At 38.0% G+C, this 18,537-nt stretch overlaps 1 protein-coding gene across 5 annotated transcripts in view; it reads right to left on the reverse strand.

Moving 5' to 3' along the window:
- The window catches only part of LOC117158163 (pikachurin), a 262,596-nt gene that overhangs the window by 176,906 nt on the left and 67,153 nt on the right, over positions 1-18,537 (reverse strand). For all 5 annotated transcript variants that reach the window (XM_033336804.2, XM_033336803.2, XM_076624242.1 and 2 more), the window contains one exon: positions 9,369-9,485. In XM_033336804.2, the coding sequence (XP_033192695.1) occupies positions 9,369-9,485 (117 nt within the window). The remainder of the gene's footprint in view (positions 1-9,368; positions 9,486-18,537) is intronic.

The raw sequence follows: 18,537 nt of genomic DNA on the forward strand, positions 1-18,537 counted from the left end.
GGTTATATGCCAATAGCGCTTCTAACAGGGCGATTTTTCTCCGACTGGACTTTCAATTAAAATTTCATTGGCTCAGCGAATGCGGCAAAAAACGGAGAGGGTGAAAAATTAATTACGGTGCGTGGCGTGGTCTTCGCGGACAAAGGTGCAAACAGGGATGGCGAGTGGACGCAGAAGTCGCGATATGGAAGGATTAATGAACCGCTAATCGAGTCTCAGGGCCGAGGGTCAGGGTAAACGAACGGGCATCAGACAAAATAAGAGGAACGTCGGACGAAAACACGCTCGAGAGAACGAGGAACGAGAGTTCGAACATCAAAGTCGGTGGAGGATAATGGCATTCGTTTCGGACGCTGGTGTACGAGCCGGATGAAACTTATCGCCGTTGGCATCTAGACGTCGAATACTGATTAAAGTAACGGAAACGTGGAGCAACTTTCTGTTAATTAAATAGACGATGTCGGTTTGACCTCCACCGGTGGGATTGGTTGCTTATTGCTCTCGAAATTGTTTCGAGAACGAAAAATTTAGACAAGCGCCGAACGGTTAATAGATTATGGCTATCCACGCGGATTCATATTTTTATAAATACGACTCGGCAGATGAAATCTAATGATCTATAAAAAGATAAAAATATTTGTTAAAAAGAAGAGGGTTTGGAAAATCGTTACGACGAAATCGAACATCCCGTACATTACTATTAATACGATATTTTACTAACTAAGTAACTGGAACTAATATTAAAGGTAAAATTATACGATTTACGAGCTACAGATTATTATCATAAATTCCCTTGCGCAATAATAATAAGCTTGGTAATAAATCATACGAAATTGTAGAAGTAGAGTTCGCAAATGACGAGTCGTCCGATTATTACATGAAATTTGACTTAGAATTGCAAGATAGTAAAGTAGATCATAACTTGCCAGTTCGTAAATTTTATTAATTAATAAATTATTGTGCAAGAACATTCTAGTATTAAAATTCTCCGTTAACAGTCATGTTTCTCATCAATATGATGTGTAATTGTTCAGAGGATACGTGAAACGCGTAACTGATGTACCAACCTCCAGAGATGGTAATTCAACCGTTAAGCCGAGAGCCATGTTCAGTTCGAGGCAGAGTCCGATCCGACCTCTTTATCACTAGCAACCCATGGGCATAATTTTGCAACAGTATCTCGGAAGCGGAAGCTACGACGCTAGAATCCAGTAATTTCGTTGGCTGTGGCTTAATTTGTATCGATTCACGTGTTCGGAACATCGTGAACCTTCCGAGCTGTTTCTACAAATGCAAGTTTCACTTAATGATCGATCAATGCTCTTTGTCACGAATTATCGATAGAATTTATCTAACAGAATGTTGTTTGTTTCTCATAAATGATAGGTTTGTGAGAAAAATAAGATAGTTACCATCTTTTTTATATGATGAGCCGAGTTTTGTATTTCAGTAACCTTGATACTCTATCGTGTTTTAAATCGAATTCTATCTAAAAAAAGAAATTAACCTATTCCTATAATTTGTAATTGGTAATATATTGCCATAATCTAAGGAAATAATTACATTATGAACTATATCAAATTGTTAAAAATCCATTCAGGCCATCCTGCTGCGTATGAAAAATTGCGAGACATCGCCTTCTCCTGCTTTTTTTTCAAAAATGGGCTACTAACGAGAGATCAATACGGTAAGCAACCTGTATACTACTTAACGAGAACATAATGCTAATTAAAGATAATCAGGAACGTTGGATTTCGTATATTTAGTATAGAAATGCATCGTTCGTAGCTCCAGTTAAGAGGACTACCAGTAGGCAAAGGACAAAGTAAGTAGAAGGACCATTTGATGTCAGACGAGCTTCGAGGAAATCGAGAATACCATTTGTAGGTTAATTAGACTAATCGTCGACATACAGACGGTGCTTAACGAGTCTTGCCTTTCCGACGTTTCCATTAAGCCAGTCAATCAGGTCTGTTTCAACGGTGAAAGAGACTCCATTCTCGCGTTATTTTGAATTTCAATAGAGACCGATGTTATCGGAGCTCTGGAAAGAGGAAATTCTGCACCGGATTCGCCGAAATTGAATTTAGGCTGCTTCGAATTCGACGAAGGAAGATGCAACAAGAGTCTCCTCGACGATGCAACGTGAAATTCTATAACTTATGGAACTAACAGGGTGATAACGAATATAACTTCCAACGAGGATGAACGTTTCTTATGAAACTGGCTGTTGCGAGCTCGCGTAGCATTGAACGTAAATTAAAAGGAAATCGATACTTCGTGATTTCGGACTATCGTCTAAAGTTTCATAAATCTTAATGCAACTCCAAAATCATTATAGAGAAATTGAAGTTATTAAACTATTACGTGAATATTTTAGAAGTATATTTCTATGTATGTAGTATGAAGTATTTCTATGAAAGAAATAGTAATATTTACGTTTGCTTTTAATTAGTATATATAATTAATTAATATTATTTTTTTATATTATTATATTTAATATTATTTAATTAATATAAATGGATTATTGTCCTTGAACATCTTTTTCCATCTTCCAAACGAGTTTTTTCTTCTCGTTCTTTGAATTAGGACACACTTTCACTCCGATATCCAATGTATATTAACTTCGATTTTATCTCTTTATATCTCAGAAAATTGAATAACTAAAATTACCATAGATTAAAATAGTTCCATCTGAAAATCTCATCGATTTTCAACAACGCAATGGTCCATTACTCAAATTGCCTCGAGCTAGAATTCTTGATCATCCCAAGTGCACAGTGTTACGTAGCACAAAAAGGGAACCTTCAGCAAAGTTTGGGCCATCACAAATGCAGATAGCATCTGGGGAATAAGCTTTCTCGCCGTTTTCTACCCTGGCACTTTCTTTACTCGCGACTCAAGGCGTGGAAGGAAAAATGCCCGAAAACGAACGCTCGTCGAGCTTCCTTCAGGATTCGATCCGATATCCCTCACGGTAGCGGCTATATCCGGCGAGATTCTGTTGTTCGATTACAGTACAGATTTATTTATCACTGGAAGCTTCTTACGCAAACAACTTGCGATGCAAAAGAGACAGAAATAGCAGCTTGTTGAGAAAAGTAAGGACGAAGTAGTGGGTATCTTTGACGCGCCTTCATGTAGAAAATGTTATTTCAATAGAATAACGTTATTTATGCGACAACGAATAAGTAATGTAAGATTTATTTATTACGATCTTCTGCAATTAGAAGGAAGAAACATCATTCGTATTTGCAAAGGCTGATGTACAATATAGTAGAACAGATCATATCAGTTTCATCGATGTTCAATTAGAAGTCTCGAAAGTTTAGCTCAGAGTTAACTAAATCTCAAAATTGACGTTTGATGATTTACTTATTATTCTTAAAAAAGATTGGCTACGAAATTTGTGTTTCTTATGGCACATGAATTTGCAAAGATAGGTCATTCGGTTTTCTGAAATATTCGACATTATGTATGTGAATAATAAAATATGACACTTCATAAGAGAGAGGCTCGAAGCTGTGAAAATCGCAAAAATTAACTCTTCGCAATCTCGCTTCGAAAAAGACTCCATCTACTCCATCCACAAACCTAATTGAACTGCCCCTTTAAACAAACTCCCAGTTACTCGATAAATTTACCACGGCCATTCTTTCGCCCACTTAATTCAGTCCCATCTATGAGTTCTCTAACCTCATAGCTTCGTAGATCGAGCGTGTAATGTGTGCGTCGGTGTCGCTAAAAACACCATTGCGCCTCCCACGTATACATTAATAACACCGTAGAGGTCCAGCAGGGGCAGTAAAAAGACCAACAAAGTCACGTAGGAAGAGAAAAAGGGAGAAAAGAGGGAAATACGCGTGGACCAAACGATGCATCATGGTACATTGTACCTACGCGTTTCGACTGCTTCGCGTCGGCTATGGCGTCGAGTGGCTCGCACGGCGCTACAACACGTCGCTGTGTCGCGTCGGGACAACGTATTCTCATTAGCAGGTGTCGCGGTTTTATTTTTCCATTTTTCCCGCTTGCTTCTTCTGGGTCGAAGTTATAAAACGATCATTCTTCGCTTCCGAACTTTTGACATTTTTAAATGGTTCGATCTTACTAAATAAACAAGATTCTATAAGTAGTATTGTAACATCTCGCCTTTCTTTTATCTTTCTCAAGCATCGCGATGCACTATTTATTTATTTCACGCCTTCTATATTTATGATATCACAAACTAAACAAGAAAATTAAAGTATTTCTCAAGAGAAAAACGTTTAAAACTTTCATATTTCAACCTAATTTTTCCCAGCGCGCGTTTCACTCTCCTGTGATATTACTTAACGAATTTTTAATACCAATTTACTCCGAAATGAAACTTCACACGGGAAAAACTTTTACAAATTTAGCTCGCATTTTCATATGAAATGGTCCCTCGAGGATCGTATCGACGATTCATCAAACAGCCTGTAAATTCCCATCCAATCAGACAGACATGGCGGAATCACCATTGTCACTCATAAAACCGTATCTGGTTTCGCCCTCGCGTAGCTACGGAACAAACGGTTTTCCGATAATCTTTCTGTGCCGCGTAAGTTTCAATGGCATCCCATATCGGCGTGTAAGCAGGCTGATGCACGGTTATTTCAATAGGAGCCGGTACGTGGCGCGATGAACGTGCAAAATGCAGTCGACGAGGCAAAAGGACCGTTCGTTTGGTCGTGTGCACGCCTTGTCGTACATTTCCAACTGAAACGAATCCACCCCTGTCAAAGCTTGACGCGTTTTGCCCTGGCGAGCAAGACAGATTCGAATGCCTTTCCGCTGCCTTCTGCAAACGTGATCCATCTTTTCGTCTTTCCACCATCGGAGGAAATGTTCTTCGTCGCGGCACGTGCGACGAGTTTTTATATAACCGACATTCCGGATACTCGTATATTCAAACGAAGAGTCGAATGGATCGTACGAAGTAAAGTAAATTTCAGAAACATTCGTGCAAGCGGATGTAATATTCGTGAAAGTTGGAAACGTACCTAGTCGAGAGATACATATTTGAAATTTTCGTGGCGAGTAACATTGAGTACCGTGGTCTATTCCTCGATTGGTGTCGAACTTGCATCGGTGTTACGAAACAAGAAGAAATCGGCGATGATGAATAAAATATAACGTGTCTGTAAACGCATTAGAACTACAGAATATCAGATTAGAATATCGGTATTGAAGGGTATTAAACGATGACTAATTCAAAGAATTCATGTGGAAATTTGTCATGCATGATGTGATACGTGACAATTTGCCTGCCTGTGACAAGAATGTGCTAGGAAAGTGCTACGTGTATATGAACAATTGAAAAACGAAATAGTTTCTTATGAAATTCATAGAAGAATAAAAAATAAGTGTCAGGGTTGGAAGCTTATAGGAATCAAGTCAAATTGTATAACATTTGAGTACAGTTGAGAGGGACGTAAAATCTCTATCTGATATTTAAATATAGTCTTTACTATTTTATGTACTATCTTATTCTTGGATAAAACTTGAGGTCCAAATATAAAGAAAGCATCATACAAGATCTTTCACGTGAGTTACATCTGTTAAATTAAACGAAAATTTTTGCATTTTCTATGAAATATATCGAATTATTCTATCTGCATGAATAAAAATTTCCAATAACATTGCCATGTCCTAAAGATCGTCACAAACGATAGCAATGCCAAGAATTCAACGTCCGACACAAACCGCAGAAAAAGACGAAGACTTCTCGTCTAGTATTCAAAGTACCCTATAATTTCAAATATTTTACTTCCACGCGAATATTCAGGCGAAGCATAGTTAACAGCCTCGCCAAGATAAGGCCACATTTTTAACAATGGGCCGCACCGCAAGCTCGACACAGGTTGAAAACGAAACATTTTCCAATCGCTCTGTTGGCTCTGCATGGAAACTCGGTTACTTATTTCCAAACTGTTGAACTCGTCCCGGACTTAGACGAACTTCCCTATGCGGTAGACGTTCGTTTTCGATTCGAACGAGCACGAGACCTTTCTATCAAGGATCTCGCGACGACGTTCGCTCCCAGACCAGGATATAACTACTTCCGACGAATTGCGGACGGAGGTCGAAAGCGCATCGAAGCGAACCGTTCGCCATCGCGCTCACCAACCAACCCGCTGATCTCTCAACCACGCGCAGAACGACCCCAATGCACAATTTACGAGCGAACAACCTTCCATCCAAGTTTGCTTCCTCCTTTGATTCGCGTTTTCTCTGGCGATCACCGCGGATATACTGTTCCGGTTCATAGAATAAAGACACGATGCTCTGTCTGTTCGTTGTTTCGAAACGGTTAATGGTTCCTGTATTGAAAAAAGGATTATGGGGCAAAGCGGTTTGATAGGTTGAACAAAAAATTTTAGAATAGATAGATAGCCTTTGGACGAAGTATTAAGTTAATAAATAGGATTTTGCGAATTTCGATGCGTCTTTGCGTAATTAAAAGGTACAAAAATGCGCATACGATATGCGAAGATGTATAAAATATCCAAAATAGAGCATTTATTATAACATTTGGTGAATGAAACATATTTCTATCTAAATTATATTTCTCTGGGTATGTCCATAAAAATGTAAAAATGCATAAAAGTTCGTAGTCCAGTAATTTTCATTTATGCAACCAAACTGACTGTAAACTTCACTATTTTATCATAGATCTGATTCTTCTAGTTAACTGTTCGTATTATAAAATATTATCTATATAGCTACATCAGTTATCAATGCCTAACATCACTAAACTAACTAAAAGTTTGATAGACTATTAAAGTTCGTTCGCGATTTACTTTGACAAAACGAACTGTTCTTGTTTTCGTGGGCAACAGGATCGCGAAAAAGCCGCGTAACGAGCCGCAACGTTTTCAAAAACTACGCTAAGTTTTCGCCGGTTTATTATTAATAACAACCGAGTGACGTAACAGGCGTGATTTCAGCTAGTTTCGTACCGGATTTTCTTGTTGCACCGTGACCAAAAAGGACCGCGCGACGAAACGATGAATTATTAGAGCGTTTACGGAGTACGTGCTTTCGACTGGTTTTAGTAAGTAGATATTCCGTGCTTCGTCGCTACGTCGAGAGTTTTTCGTGCAACGACGGAACGTCCTGCTTTGTACAAGAGGAATTATGAGAGAAAGTTGTTTTCTTTTATCGGACCGACTGAACAATTTCACGCTTGTTTACGACGAATTTTTTCTCTCTTGCGCGAAGAAATTTTGAAATCGGCGATCCCTGTTAGTCGAATGTCGTGTTACTTATATTCGCGCTAAAATTTTAATCATTGTTATTAGAAATCTGCGATAAATAATTTCAGAGAATCTTGTCATTCTATACTGAGAGAAAATTTCTCTGAAGTTCTCTGATTTTAATTTATTTTAATCATATGAGAATGTAAATAGAGAAAGTCTTTGTATCAATTACAACTTAAATTAGTTCATAATTATTATTCGTGATAAAAATTTCGAAGTGATTTTATATTTATAGTACTTAAAAAAAGAAGTATTTTTATTTTTCAAAAAAAATGAAACTTCAAGGCGTTATTCCTTACTCGCTACATAATATATTAACAAATTACCATTAACAAATAATCTTTATGCAGATTTTCTTTCCAAAACATTGCACATGTACCTCAGAAAAAATTATATAGAAAGTCATATTTGTAGAACGTCGGTCGTATAAATGAAAGCTTCTACCTTTTCAAAAAGGAACAAAAATTAAAATTCATGATTTTCCTCGTTTAATCGATGCATGATCAATCAACACTTAAAGTTTCTAAATAATTTCCATTCGATCAAATTAATTCGCGACCTGTATGATAATTTACATTATCGAAAACGAGTTTATTTTTAAGCTGCAGAACATTACGATTAATGTAAGAAATTGTTTAAAGATCGAGTACACAAGTCGAAAAACATGGTGACTTTGACATGATCGTCGGGTGTACGAGAAAGAATTGAATTCCAGCCATCAAAGACTGGGATAAATGATAAAAAATGGAATACGAACAAAGTGTGTCGAGACGACTGCAGACTCACGTCGAAATTGAACGTCGAATCGTGCGTTTATTGCACTCTAATAGACCCAACCTTAACCTAGGATCCTTTTTATCTCTGATACGCTAGTTGTCCTATAGTTTAGAGTCAAGTGTATCTTGATACGAAAGAACTGTACGTAAAAAAGCCTGCCATCTTCGAATAAAATGTCACGACACGATTTTCGTAAGGCATTTCGCGCAATATGCTACGTCTGAAACGTGTCACATGAATACTGATTACGTGTCACTCGAAGAATTTTCCCCCTATGAATTTTCCTGATTAATGCTACTTGAAATGTTTGCATAAAAATTGATGTAGAAAGATGATGGTCTTAATATGAAATTTGAGACTGGGTTAAAATTTTACCTCTAAAATTTATTTACTGCGAATTTCATTTTACAATGGCACAAAATAATTTGTACTGTAAAACGTGTATATATACGTATAGTTAAAAAAAATTGAATTTTACTTATTGCACGTTAAAGGAACAAAGTTTAATCCTCTTAATTGTACATAACGTTATGATACAAAATGAAAGTGTCCGAAAAAGTCGATACAAAACTTCTGCTATGTGTTAATAAGGTCAAGTAAATAAAGAAAGTTTATATAAACTGATGTCCGAAATTGCTTTATCGAAGAGTTATAAGCTTTCGAAGATTCCCAGGAAAGTTGTTCTTAAGACTTGCTATACAAAATCGTAGGCAGACAAATGCATTTACTACTATTTCTACAGCGGCGGAAATATTGAAGAAAGTTTGACGAACATTTAGTTCGACGAGTATTCTTGCAGAAGGAAGGAATTTCGAACGTTCATTATAACTGCCAAAAATTTTTTAACGCTTACAACTCTTCGATAAAGCATTTTCGGGCGTTGATTTATATGAACTTCTTTTACCTACTTAACCTTCATGAACACGTAGTATAAGTTATATTGCGACTTTTTCGGACACCTGTATAATATCTTCAATAAGTCGAACTTACAATTCATACGTGTTGATCCAGATAGGAAATTTACTTTCCAAACGACGGTGGATATATTCATTTGAATACTTTTTACATAAAACAGAGAAAGAAATACGCGTGACGAAACGAACATTTTCTAAAATCAGTCTCCTATATTTCTTTCAAAATCGGAAAATCCAGGCAAGTTACGTGAAGCAATTTCCTAGAGAACTCACGAGGCAAAATTCACCGAAGTCAAGGAATCGAATAAACAGATTCGTCTACGGGGAAATCGGGGGAGACGCGTGAGGATCGCGAGGAAGGATATGCAGGGGGTAAGTTTCGGGATCAACTCACCGGCGCAGCTGTATCCATTTTTATGAAGAATGTAGCCGTCCTTGCAATCGCACTCGTACATCCCATCGTGAAGTTCGTAGCAGAGCTGCTCGCACGGAGACCCGTGACCGCATCTTCCTGAAATGCAAAAAGGATTGTCATGATGAGAGACTTATTTGTATCCAGAATGCGAAGAAGAAACAAACGAATGATGATAAAACGTGTTCGAAGGATATTCGACGTCGCGAGTTTAAGATAGGTTCCATTTTCGACGACTTTAGAAGGAAGAACATTTTACCATAAAAATGGAATTTTCTTCTGTGATTCCGTCGTGATAACATACTTTTGTTTTCACACGTGCAGTATCAATAGAGGTTAGGCTAACAACGAAGCTGTTGATCGTGTCGTTTCTTAACACTTCGCGGTCTCAATATATTTAATATTTTATCATGACTGGTTTAAGTGATCACGATTAGACGACGGATATTTATGCACGCGTAGTTTTACGAATGTTATCAAAGAAATGGACGTTAGATAGAGATCTGTTCCACTTGCCAAATATTATAAAATATATAATGAATGCTTTACTTTAGATATTTTATATATTTTGAATATATGTGCGCTCTTTATGTTTCTGCATAGTTGAATTTTCTATAAATGTGCAAATATCTAATTATAACGAAGTATAGTTACAACATATATTATAACGCAATGAATCGATTAATTTCTCAACGAGCTTCGGCAATAAATATTCCCTTCCATAATAGATCAACGATTTAACCATGCAACGATAGATACATAGATTCGATAACAATATCGAAATAACATACACGTACTTGCACGTTTAACGTTCGACAAAGCATAAATTACCAAACAATAAATATCACAATCCCTAACTAATAATGTACGAAGAGACACCATGGAAGGTCCACGAAAAGTCCTCGAACAATCAACGAAAACGCCCACGAAGAAAGGTCGTAATAATTACATCGAGCGAGCCATCTCGAATTTATTAAGTCGCAGGCTAAACGGAGGATATTTCGCCGAGGGAAGATAAATCTCGGCGATTGCCAGCGTCGTATTTTCTCTAGCGGTGCGCGGGCCGACGAGAAAGCGCTTCATTTACCTTTGAATTATTCTGTCCCCTCATCGAAACGCTGGCTCAGCGTCGTTGCTCTCGCTCTGCGCTTTAAGGATTTTCCAACAGCTACGCGACGACTCGACGGTCGATCGACAGCGACGACCGCCAGAATAATTCACGTCTAACCGCGAACTTCCTGCAGGATTACAATTTCCTGGCCTTCTCTACGGTCGTAGACAGAAACAAGTGAAAGGTAGGTACCAATGAAATTTACTCGAACTAGTAGCAGTGTTCTACACTTAAGCTTTATTTGCTGTTGGATTGCGGGTTTTTATGCAACTTCGTATTGTTAAGAGCAGAACTAAGAAAATGGAACATACGTAATGGAATTTGTTTAGCATACGACAAATTATAACGAGCCCTCCAGTTTGGACGTTTTTTATACTATCGTATATACATCCTAGTATTATATACATCCTAAACACTTTTTCGTCTTTAAATTTATTATAAATACATAGAAATCTTCAGTCTATTTATTATATATCCTTATAGTACATAGGTTATTTAGCAAACTTATCGAAGTTCATATTTACGTTTAGGCGTATGCAAACAAGTGTGGTAATAACTGAAATTCATATTTACCTTTAGATGTACCTAAACAAGTTATTTTTAACGAAACTTCATTGCTATGTATTTCTACTAGCTGCCCACTTATTCCTATCCTCGACTATATATATATCCTCTTACAGTACGACCTGTTCGAACCTTATTGCCCTCAGCCTTTTCCACTGGCGATACGATGACCACCTTTGGAAAGCCCTCGATTTTCCCTCGCGTGTACTTCGTGCACGTATGCTACGTACACCGACCGTGAATTGTAGACCCTCCCTAAATTCAATTCCAAGGAATCGTAGCTGAAGAATAGGATTAACGTGAACTGGATATAGCATGGATATACAAGGGACAGTTGAAGGAGTTAGGTTGTTTTCTAAGCCGGCGATTTTGCACACTTTAGTTTCTGAGAAGGTGATTTCTATTTTAAGAGATGGTGAAGAAATTGAGTAAACGGGTTGCGAGGATGGTTTCAATATTTTTAGAGTCTTCTTGTAGAGTTTAACCTATATTATTTAGGAGTTAAAAATATTTGTTCGTTGATTTTGTATAAGTTATTATACGACATATAAATAGTCCGTACAAATATTTTCATATATAAAATAGTTTTTCGATACATTGACAAAATTTGTTCATTTTACTGGAAAATCGAGCGAAACTTCGTGCGTTAAGGAATTAATTCTTTCGATGTAAAATCAACCTGACGCAAATTAAACCGAGAGAACTATAGACCAAAGAAAAGATAACGATATTTCTCAACTTGTTAATCCATGATCCCTCTACAATTCCCTTTGAACCTTGGCAAAACCGTACAGCGTCAAAATAAAATTACGCGCCTGAATTTCTGGTGATTTTCGTACGCATTCCGAACATCCGACACGATTCACAAAAATTCTGTTTACACGTCGAAAGCATTGTTTCCGCGGATCAGGAACGTTGCACGTAGTTTCTATAAGCAACGTAGCCAGGTGGATTTATTCGAAAAGTCTCAGCCACGTAAATACACCATAAATTCGCGAAGTGAAGAAAAATGGATGATTCGCTAACTCTGTGGCGAACAAACCCTCGCCAGCCCCCTTTCTCGCATCCCCTTTTGCGTTTTTATGGCTCGACGTTAGAATAACTTTTCGTGCCCCCTCCTGGGGAAAGCTGTGCCGCGCATCTTTCGCGTTGTTCGCATAATAAATAACGATAAACCCGAGCGAAACCTTCCATCGCGTCGTCTCAAACGAACGAACGCATCGTTCCATAGTGGTCGCATCGCCTACCATTATTTACGATATCCTGTGGCGTGATCGTGCAAATAATTTAACATTTACCTACCTGCTGCGATTAAAATTAATATACACGTGCGTAGAAATTGCATTGATTGTTGATTAATGCTGAAGGCCATTTCCGAACTTACCTGATCTTAATTAAAATTCAAGCTAAACAGCGTGCTTAGGATAATTTATGAAAATTTACGAGCGATATTATAGAAGGCAGGCAAGATCATGATATCTCGACGTGGTGCTATTTTCTGGTTTGTTTTCCAACACAACTTTGGAGATGAAAATTCACGGGAAAAATTGTGAATAATACAGGTATAATTAGACTGCGGGTGTTTACGTATTTATGAGAAAGTGTGTAGAACTGTCTGAAATTCGCAAAGCAAATATTTAAAAGTAACCAAAATGTAATGTAACTATAATATTCAAAAGGTGAAACGAATTTTTATTTCGGCTGTTTTTCATTACTCGCGTTTATAACAAAATGAGGTTGCATACATATGGACAACCCATCTGTGATATTCCGACAAAATGATTAACCTTCTCACAGAGAAGAAGGTTTTGATGAAATGATTTCTACAAATCTAAAAGAGAAATTGTGAGTGCGATAGAGCCTCGATTATCCACCATGATGTCTGCGTCCTATCTCGAATAATCGAAAACTCGTATAATACGGAAAGGTCTATTAGTGTTCGTCAGTAAATCGCATAATAAAATCGTGGAAAACATTTTTATAACATAATATTGCACATGTATTTAGGTTTAATTCGGTCGAAATCGGTTGAAAGTTTGACTAACTGCTCTCACAATTCCTGACTATTTACACTTTCGTATTCTTTGTGTTAAAATTTCAAACAGGATGAAGTCGTGGTAAAGTTCAAAACCCCTTCGATTAAACAAGATTTGGATAAGCGAGACCCTACTGTTACAAGATTATACAATAATATGTCGACGTTCTTCTACCATTTAATTTATTTTACGTTACTTTCTACTATCTAATTACTATAAAACTATCGCAGTTTTCATACGAGACTCTCATTTGAAAAATTCACTACAATCTTTCACATGAGTAATATAAATATGTAATTCAGAAGGAAAGGAGTTTCGTAACCTCGGTATTGTTCCTTCGTGTACGAAAAAATCTCGTTAACCATAATAGAACCGTCTTAAAAGTATCAAAATGATATGCACGTTTCGCTGTTACTCATGCGTCGCTTCAAACATTTCGGCGCCGCTTTCTAATCCACCGTTCTATATTAAAATCCAGCTACGTGGATCGCATTTTCGTGTTAAGAAGCCGTTGGCAGATAGTATAAGAGACGAGTATATAAGCCGCATGATGGCAAAAACGATTTCGTAGCGGCGTCAGACGCTCAGGCGGTGCAGCCTCATTTTTCTAACAAAAAAAAACCAAGAAAATATGTGATTACTTTTACGCTTTTACGCTTTTACGCTTTCTGCCGGCTGCATTTTCAGAGATTACTCCCTTAAATTTCGGTCACCGTCGTGTCACGCTATTCTTCTCCACTGCATTGTCCCGCAAATTCAAACATTTTTACCCCCGGTATCGTCGTTTCGCATCGCGTTACTCATTCCCTCGTTCCTGATCCGAATCTCTCGTTTTTCCTCTCCGCGAATACAGAAACATCTAGAATTACCGAAGACAGAACTGGGCCATGCGCAGGAAACGAAACAATACAAAATGACCGGCTAGGACGAGACGACTTTAGAACGAACGCAACCAGAGAATCACCGTCTGGAAGAATCTAACAGAGAAGAAAACTAGACACTGATTCCGTTTCGCGAGCGACAATTTCGTGGCGCGCGATTGCGGGGCTTCTCATTCATTAGGATAATTAACGTCAGCGGCGGCGTCACTCGTGCCAAGTGCTTCTATTATTCCCACGTGCGAGAGATTCCGTGTACGCCGCGAAAGTTCCGCTCGCGTATGCATTCGTGACCCGCATTCCACTGCGGCCTCGATTACGCCAGCGAACACCACGCGTAGCAAATGTTTTTGTTCCGACGACGTAGGAAATGAGGAAACTAGGGAAATGCTTTAAGCAAAGACAAAAGTTGATGGTGGAATTGCAGGATGTTGTAGGATGTGACGTTAGAATGTGTACATGACAAGAAAAATAAACGAGGTAGTCGAAGAATTTGAATTTGGTAGATAGTGATAGGTTGCTAGGTTTAATGAAAACCTTGATAGAGGAAGGTTCGACCTTTTTGCTTGTAATAATGACTGTAACCGACATTTACAAAATTTATCTAAATAAAACGTTTGATTGTTGAAGTGATTCTCATTTCCAGGAAAACTCTACATCTTTTCTAGTGTTTAGTTTTCTTAGTCTTCGAAGACATTGAGTATTGTTTAGCTCTAAATCAATTTGAAGGGCCCCTCAGCCTCATATCTTTTTCTAGGAACATACCTTGCACAGATAGTGTAGCGGGGTATAGACGGGCCAGTTTTCGTAATTATATAAATACCCATATGCATATATAAAGACCCATGGCTTTGGAGCTCTATTGTAGAGTAATGCTGCTAGCGTGCGGATCTGGACTAACATACACTGTACTTATACTTATTTCAATATATTTCTATTATACATTCATCCATGCATTTCCTCTCTCTATTTCGAGATAGACTCAACAGTTTTGCGCGCTGAATTTCTGTTGCGAATAATAGGTATACCTAATGCATGGTGTGTTTCATGCATTTTTGAGACGTAGAAAAGCACTCGCGTATGTTTATACTATGACATTTAGTTATAACATTTTACTACAACATTTAAGTACAACATTACGTTAGAACATTTTACAGCAACATTTAACTATAACGTTTTACAGTTCGCAAGAAACTTAATTAAAAGCTGATCTCCAGGGGTAGTACACGATCTTAAATACGAAGAATTTAGACGTCCGAAAAAGGAATAGATGGAGACAACTCCCTGGTACACATGCATCAACTTGTTGGACACCGCATAGCGTCTCGAAGCACTCGGAAGGTTTCAGAAATTCTGAGGACGTCGGTGGGTTGCAGAGTATCCGGAAGCCTGAGCAAGTTTTAGGGTGCTGAAAGACATTAAGAGGTTCCTTATGAGAACATTTGAAAGTCTTAGAAGGTTCTGAGGAATCCAAGAGGCTTTAGGGGATTCTACAGGATTCAGGCTCCTTCAATAATCTTCCTAAGATCACGTCGAAGACTATCTGAATTGTTTCAGATTGACAAATACCCCTGATTTAATCTAAACTTGCGGATAACCTCAAAACATTCTAAGATATTTAGATAGTGTGGAACCTATCGGAGTTTACAGATGTCGTAGTATTCTCAGAGATCTTTGGAAACCATGGAGTCCTTGGATGTCATGGTATCTAACGAAACCTTTGAAAACCACGAAACTTGCAAAGACGGCTTTTGATGGTACGCCAGTACAATGTCTGGGCACCGGACTTGATCAGATCTGCTTCTCGACCGTTGTATCAGCTATTGTTTTTCAATATTTTCAATCTGTTAGCTTCTATCACCTTTACGCGTTTAGGTTACATATAACAGATTTTACTTTTTTCGTATACCACTGGAAAATTCAAATTGTACTGAGAAAATATCTGTGTAAACTATTTAGTCAATGAACTAAGAACAGAAATATAAAAATAATATATCAGTATTGTCTCATACAGTCAAATTCGTATTGTAATATCGGAAATAAAATATTATTATTGATGATGATTTATTTACAATAAATGAATTGTACAGATGTTGATTAAACAGAAGAACGATGGTTGCTTAACGTGAACTAATTACAATAATCTAGACAATTCAATAGTTAATTTGCAACTCTCGTCACAACAGATCCAACGCTCCTCACATGTAACCTTCACGCTCCGAAAACAAACCTGCCCACAGGTCACCATCAACAATACAACAATTCCTAGCAAAGACACAGTCAGATACCTGGGCATGACCCTGGACAGGAGACTAACCTGGAAAAACCACATCACAGACAAAACGAGGTAACTAAAGGACAAACTAAAAAAATTCTATTGGCTCACGGGCCGACGCTCCAAACTAAATACACAGAATAAAATTACCCTCTATAAGACCGTAATAAAACCTGTCTGGACCTACGGAATCCAACTATGGGGAACAGCAAGTAATTCCAACATTGAAATACTTCAACACTTCCAATCGAAAACGCTAAGATCCATTATAAATGCACCCTGGTATATCACCAACGAACTAATAGATCGCGACCTCAAGATACCAACAGTCAAAGAGGGAATAGCAAAATATAGCGACAGATATAGCAAAAGAGTCAACAAACATCGAAACCCCCTAATTACTGGACTACTTGACACGTCGGACCAGATCCGCAGGCTGAAGAGACACTACCCGCTAGACCTAAACGCTAGATTCAATTAGTTATCTAAATTAATTATATCTACTTATTTATAATACATACCTATAAAATATACTTATCTATAATAGGTATTAACTTATTATAAGTAATTGCCATGTCACTGCGCCAGGCCAGAAAAAATTACTGAAAATTCTCAGTGCGAGAATTGATTGTAAATTTTAATAAATAAAATAAAAAAAAAAGATCCAACGCTCTCTTTTTCTCTCACGCGGACCGCACTCTCACGACAAGTGTGACTAGTGTAATGTCAATTCACATCAAAGACCAGGCCACACACCGCGGGCGGGATGGCGCCCAGATGTCTGCACATGCTTGGCGCGTACCCTCAATAGTCCTATGATAAGTACCCACCGGGGGTCTTGGAATTTTCATAATTAAGGTTCCCCAGACCAAGCGAGTATCTTTTGTCTTAGGTTTTCTTTTACGTTTATTGTCTACTACAGGTTAACACGGAAAGTTAGTTTTCCTCACGTTTGGTATGTTCTGTTAGCGTCTCACGAGGGCGGCTAAAACCCTTCCTGGTCCACCAACTTTTTTATTATCCAATCGGAAACTGTGTCTACTGCCCTCACTTCCCTAACACTAGTTAGAGTGACACTAGAAACACTCGCACTCTCGACAACGCAACTCGCACTCTCTGACTTCTCGATTCACACTCTCTGGCTTCTCCACTGACACTGCCTGTTCTAGCATCCCTTTGTCTTTTCTTAGGCCCACGTGTTCCGCAAACATTCGTGGCCAGGGTCACATAGACCTTTTCTACGAAACTATTCAATTGAAGGACCGACGACACATTGATGGACCCGACGACACCTCGGCTCTCGCGACATTGTTTATGGTTTACCCGATATCTTTTAGGCCTTTTTGTCCACGATACTACAGTATCAATTCCAATTCTACGTAGCTGAAAATTATTTATAATATAAAGTTTCACTAAAAATTTATTTTCAATCAACTTCTACATATTCAAAATTCATCTACGTCAAATTGTTATAGACTTAGAATGGTTTCCATGGTGTTTCCAATGTTCACTCGCAGTCGGCAGGATTGAACAACATTATGGTCGTTTACGTCGAACCCCACGGGATTGGAATTGGTCATATCGGCTATCAACAATCCGAAATCGTATGTATCGAATCTCAATGTTTCGCTTCCCACGAGTGGTGGGTCAGCTATATCTGATGCCAACCATCTAGAGCCATCGCTAGTACCGGTCTAAATTGTCCATATCGCGCTTCACAAACCCATTCATTATTCGATCCAAGAGAGTTTGAAATCGTCAGCAATAATATACACGAGTTCCAACTCGTATATGGAACATGCAGGGATTTAACTGAATCAATTCCATTGAGATTATTCATATAATTTCTAAATAATTGACTCATCTATGTTTTCACAAACATGACTACACGTGACATTTAGCGCGCTTAATGCTAATAAGAATAGTTAGGGGTGCTCTTAGACAAACAATAATACTGTGAATATGTGAAGGTTCTCAACGAAAATGCAATTTGTCAATAAATATTGACAATATTGTGTTGGCGATATACAGGGTGGTTGGTAACTGGCGGTACAAGCGGAAAGGGTGTGATTCTACGCGAAAAAAGAAGTCGAAAATATAGAACGAAATTTTTTTAATTCTTTTTTTTCTTTTTAAATTTTTCGATCGAGACAACGATCTACAGTGAGATCCGTTATAACGAGACGTGATAAAGTGCACGCGTACCGAGCGAAAATTCAAAGTCGATTTTCTCGAAAACAAAGCCTCAAACGAAAAATTTTTATATATTTTCGACTTCTTTTTTCGC

Source organism: Bombus vancouverensis, chromosome 14 (assembly GCF_051014615.1).
Source record: "Bombus vancouverensis nearcticus chromosome 14, iyBomVanc1_principal, whole genome shotgun sequence".
NCBI lineage: Eukaryota > Metazoa > Arthropoda > Insecta > Hymenoptera > Apidae > Bombus > Bombus vancouverensis.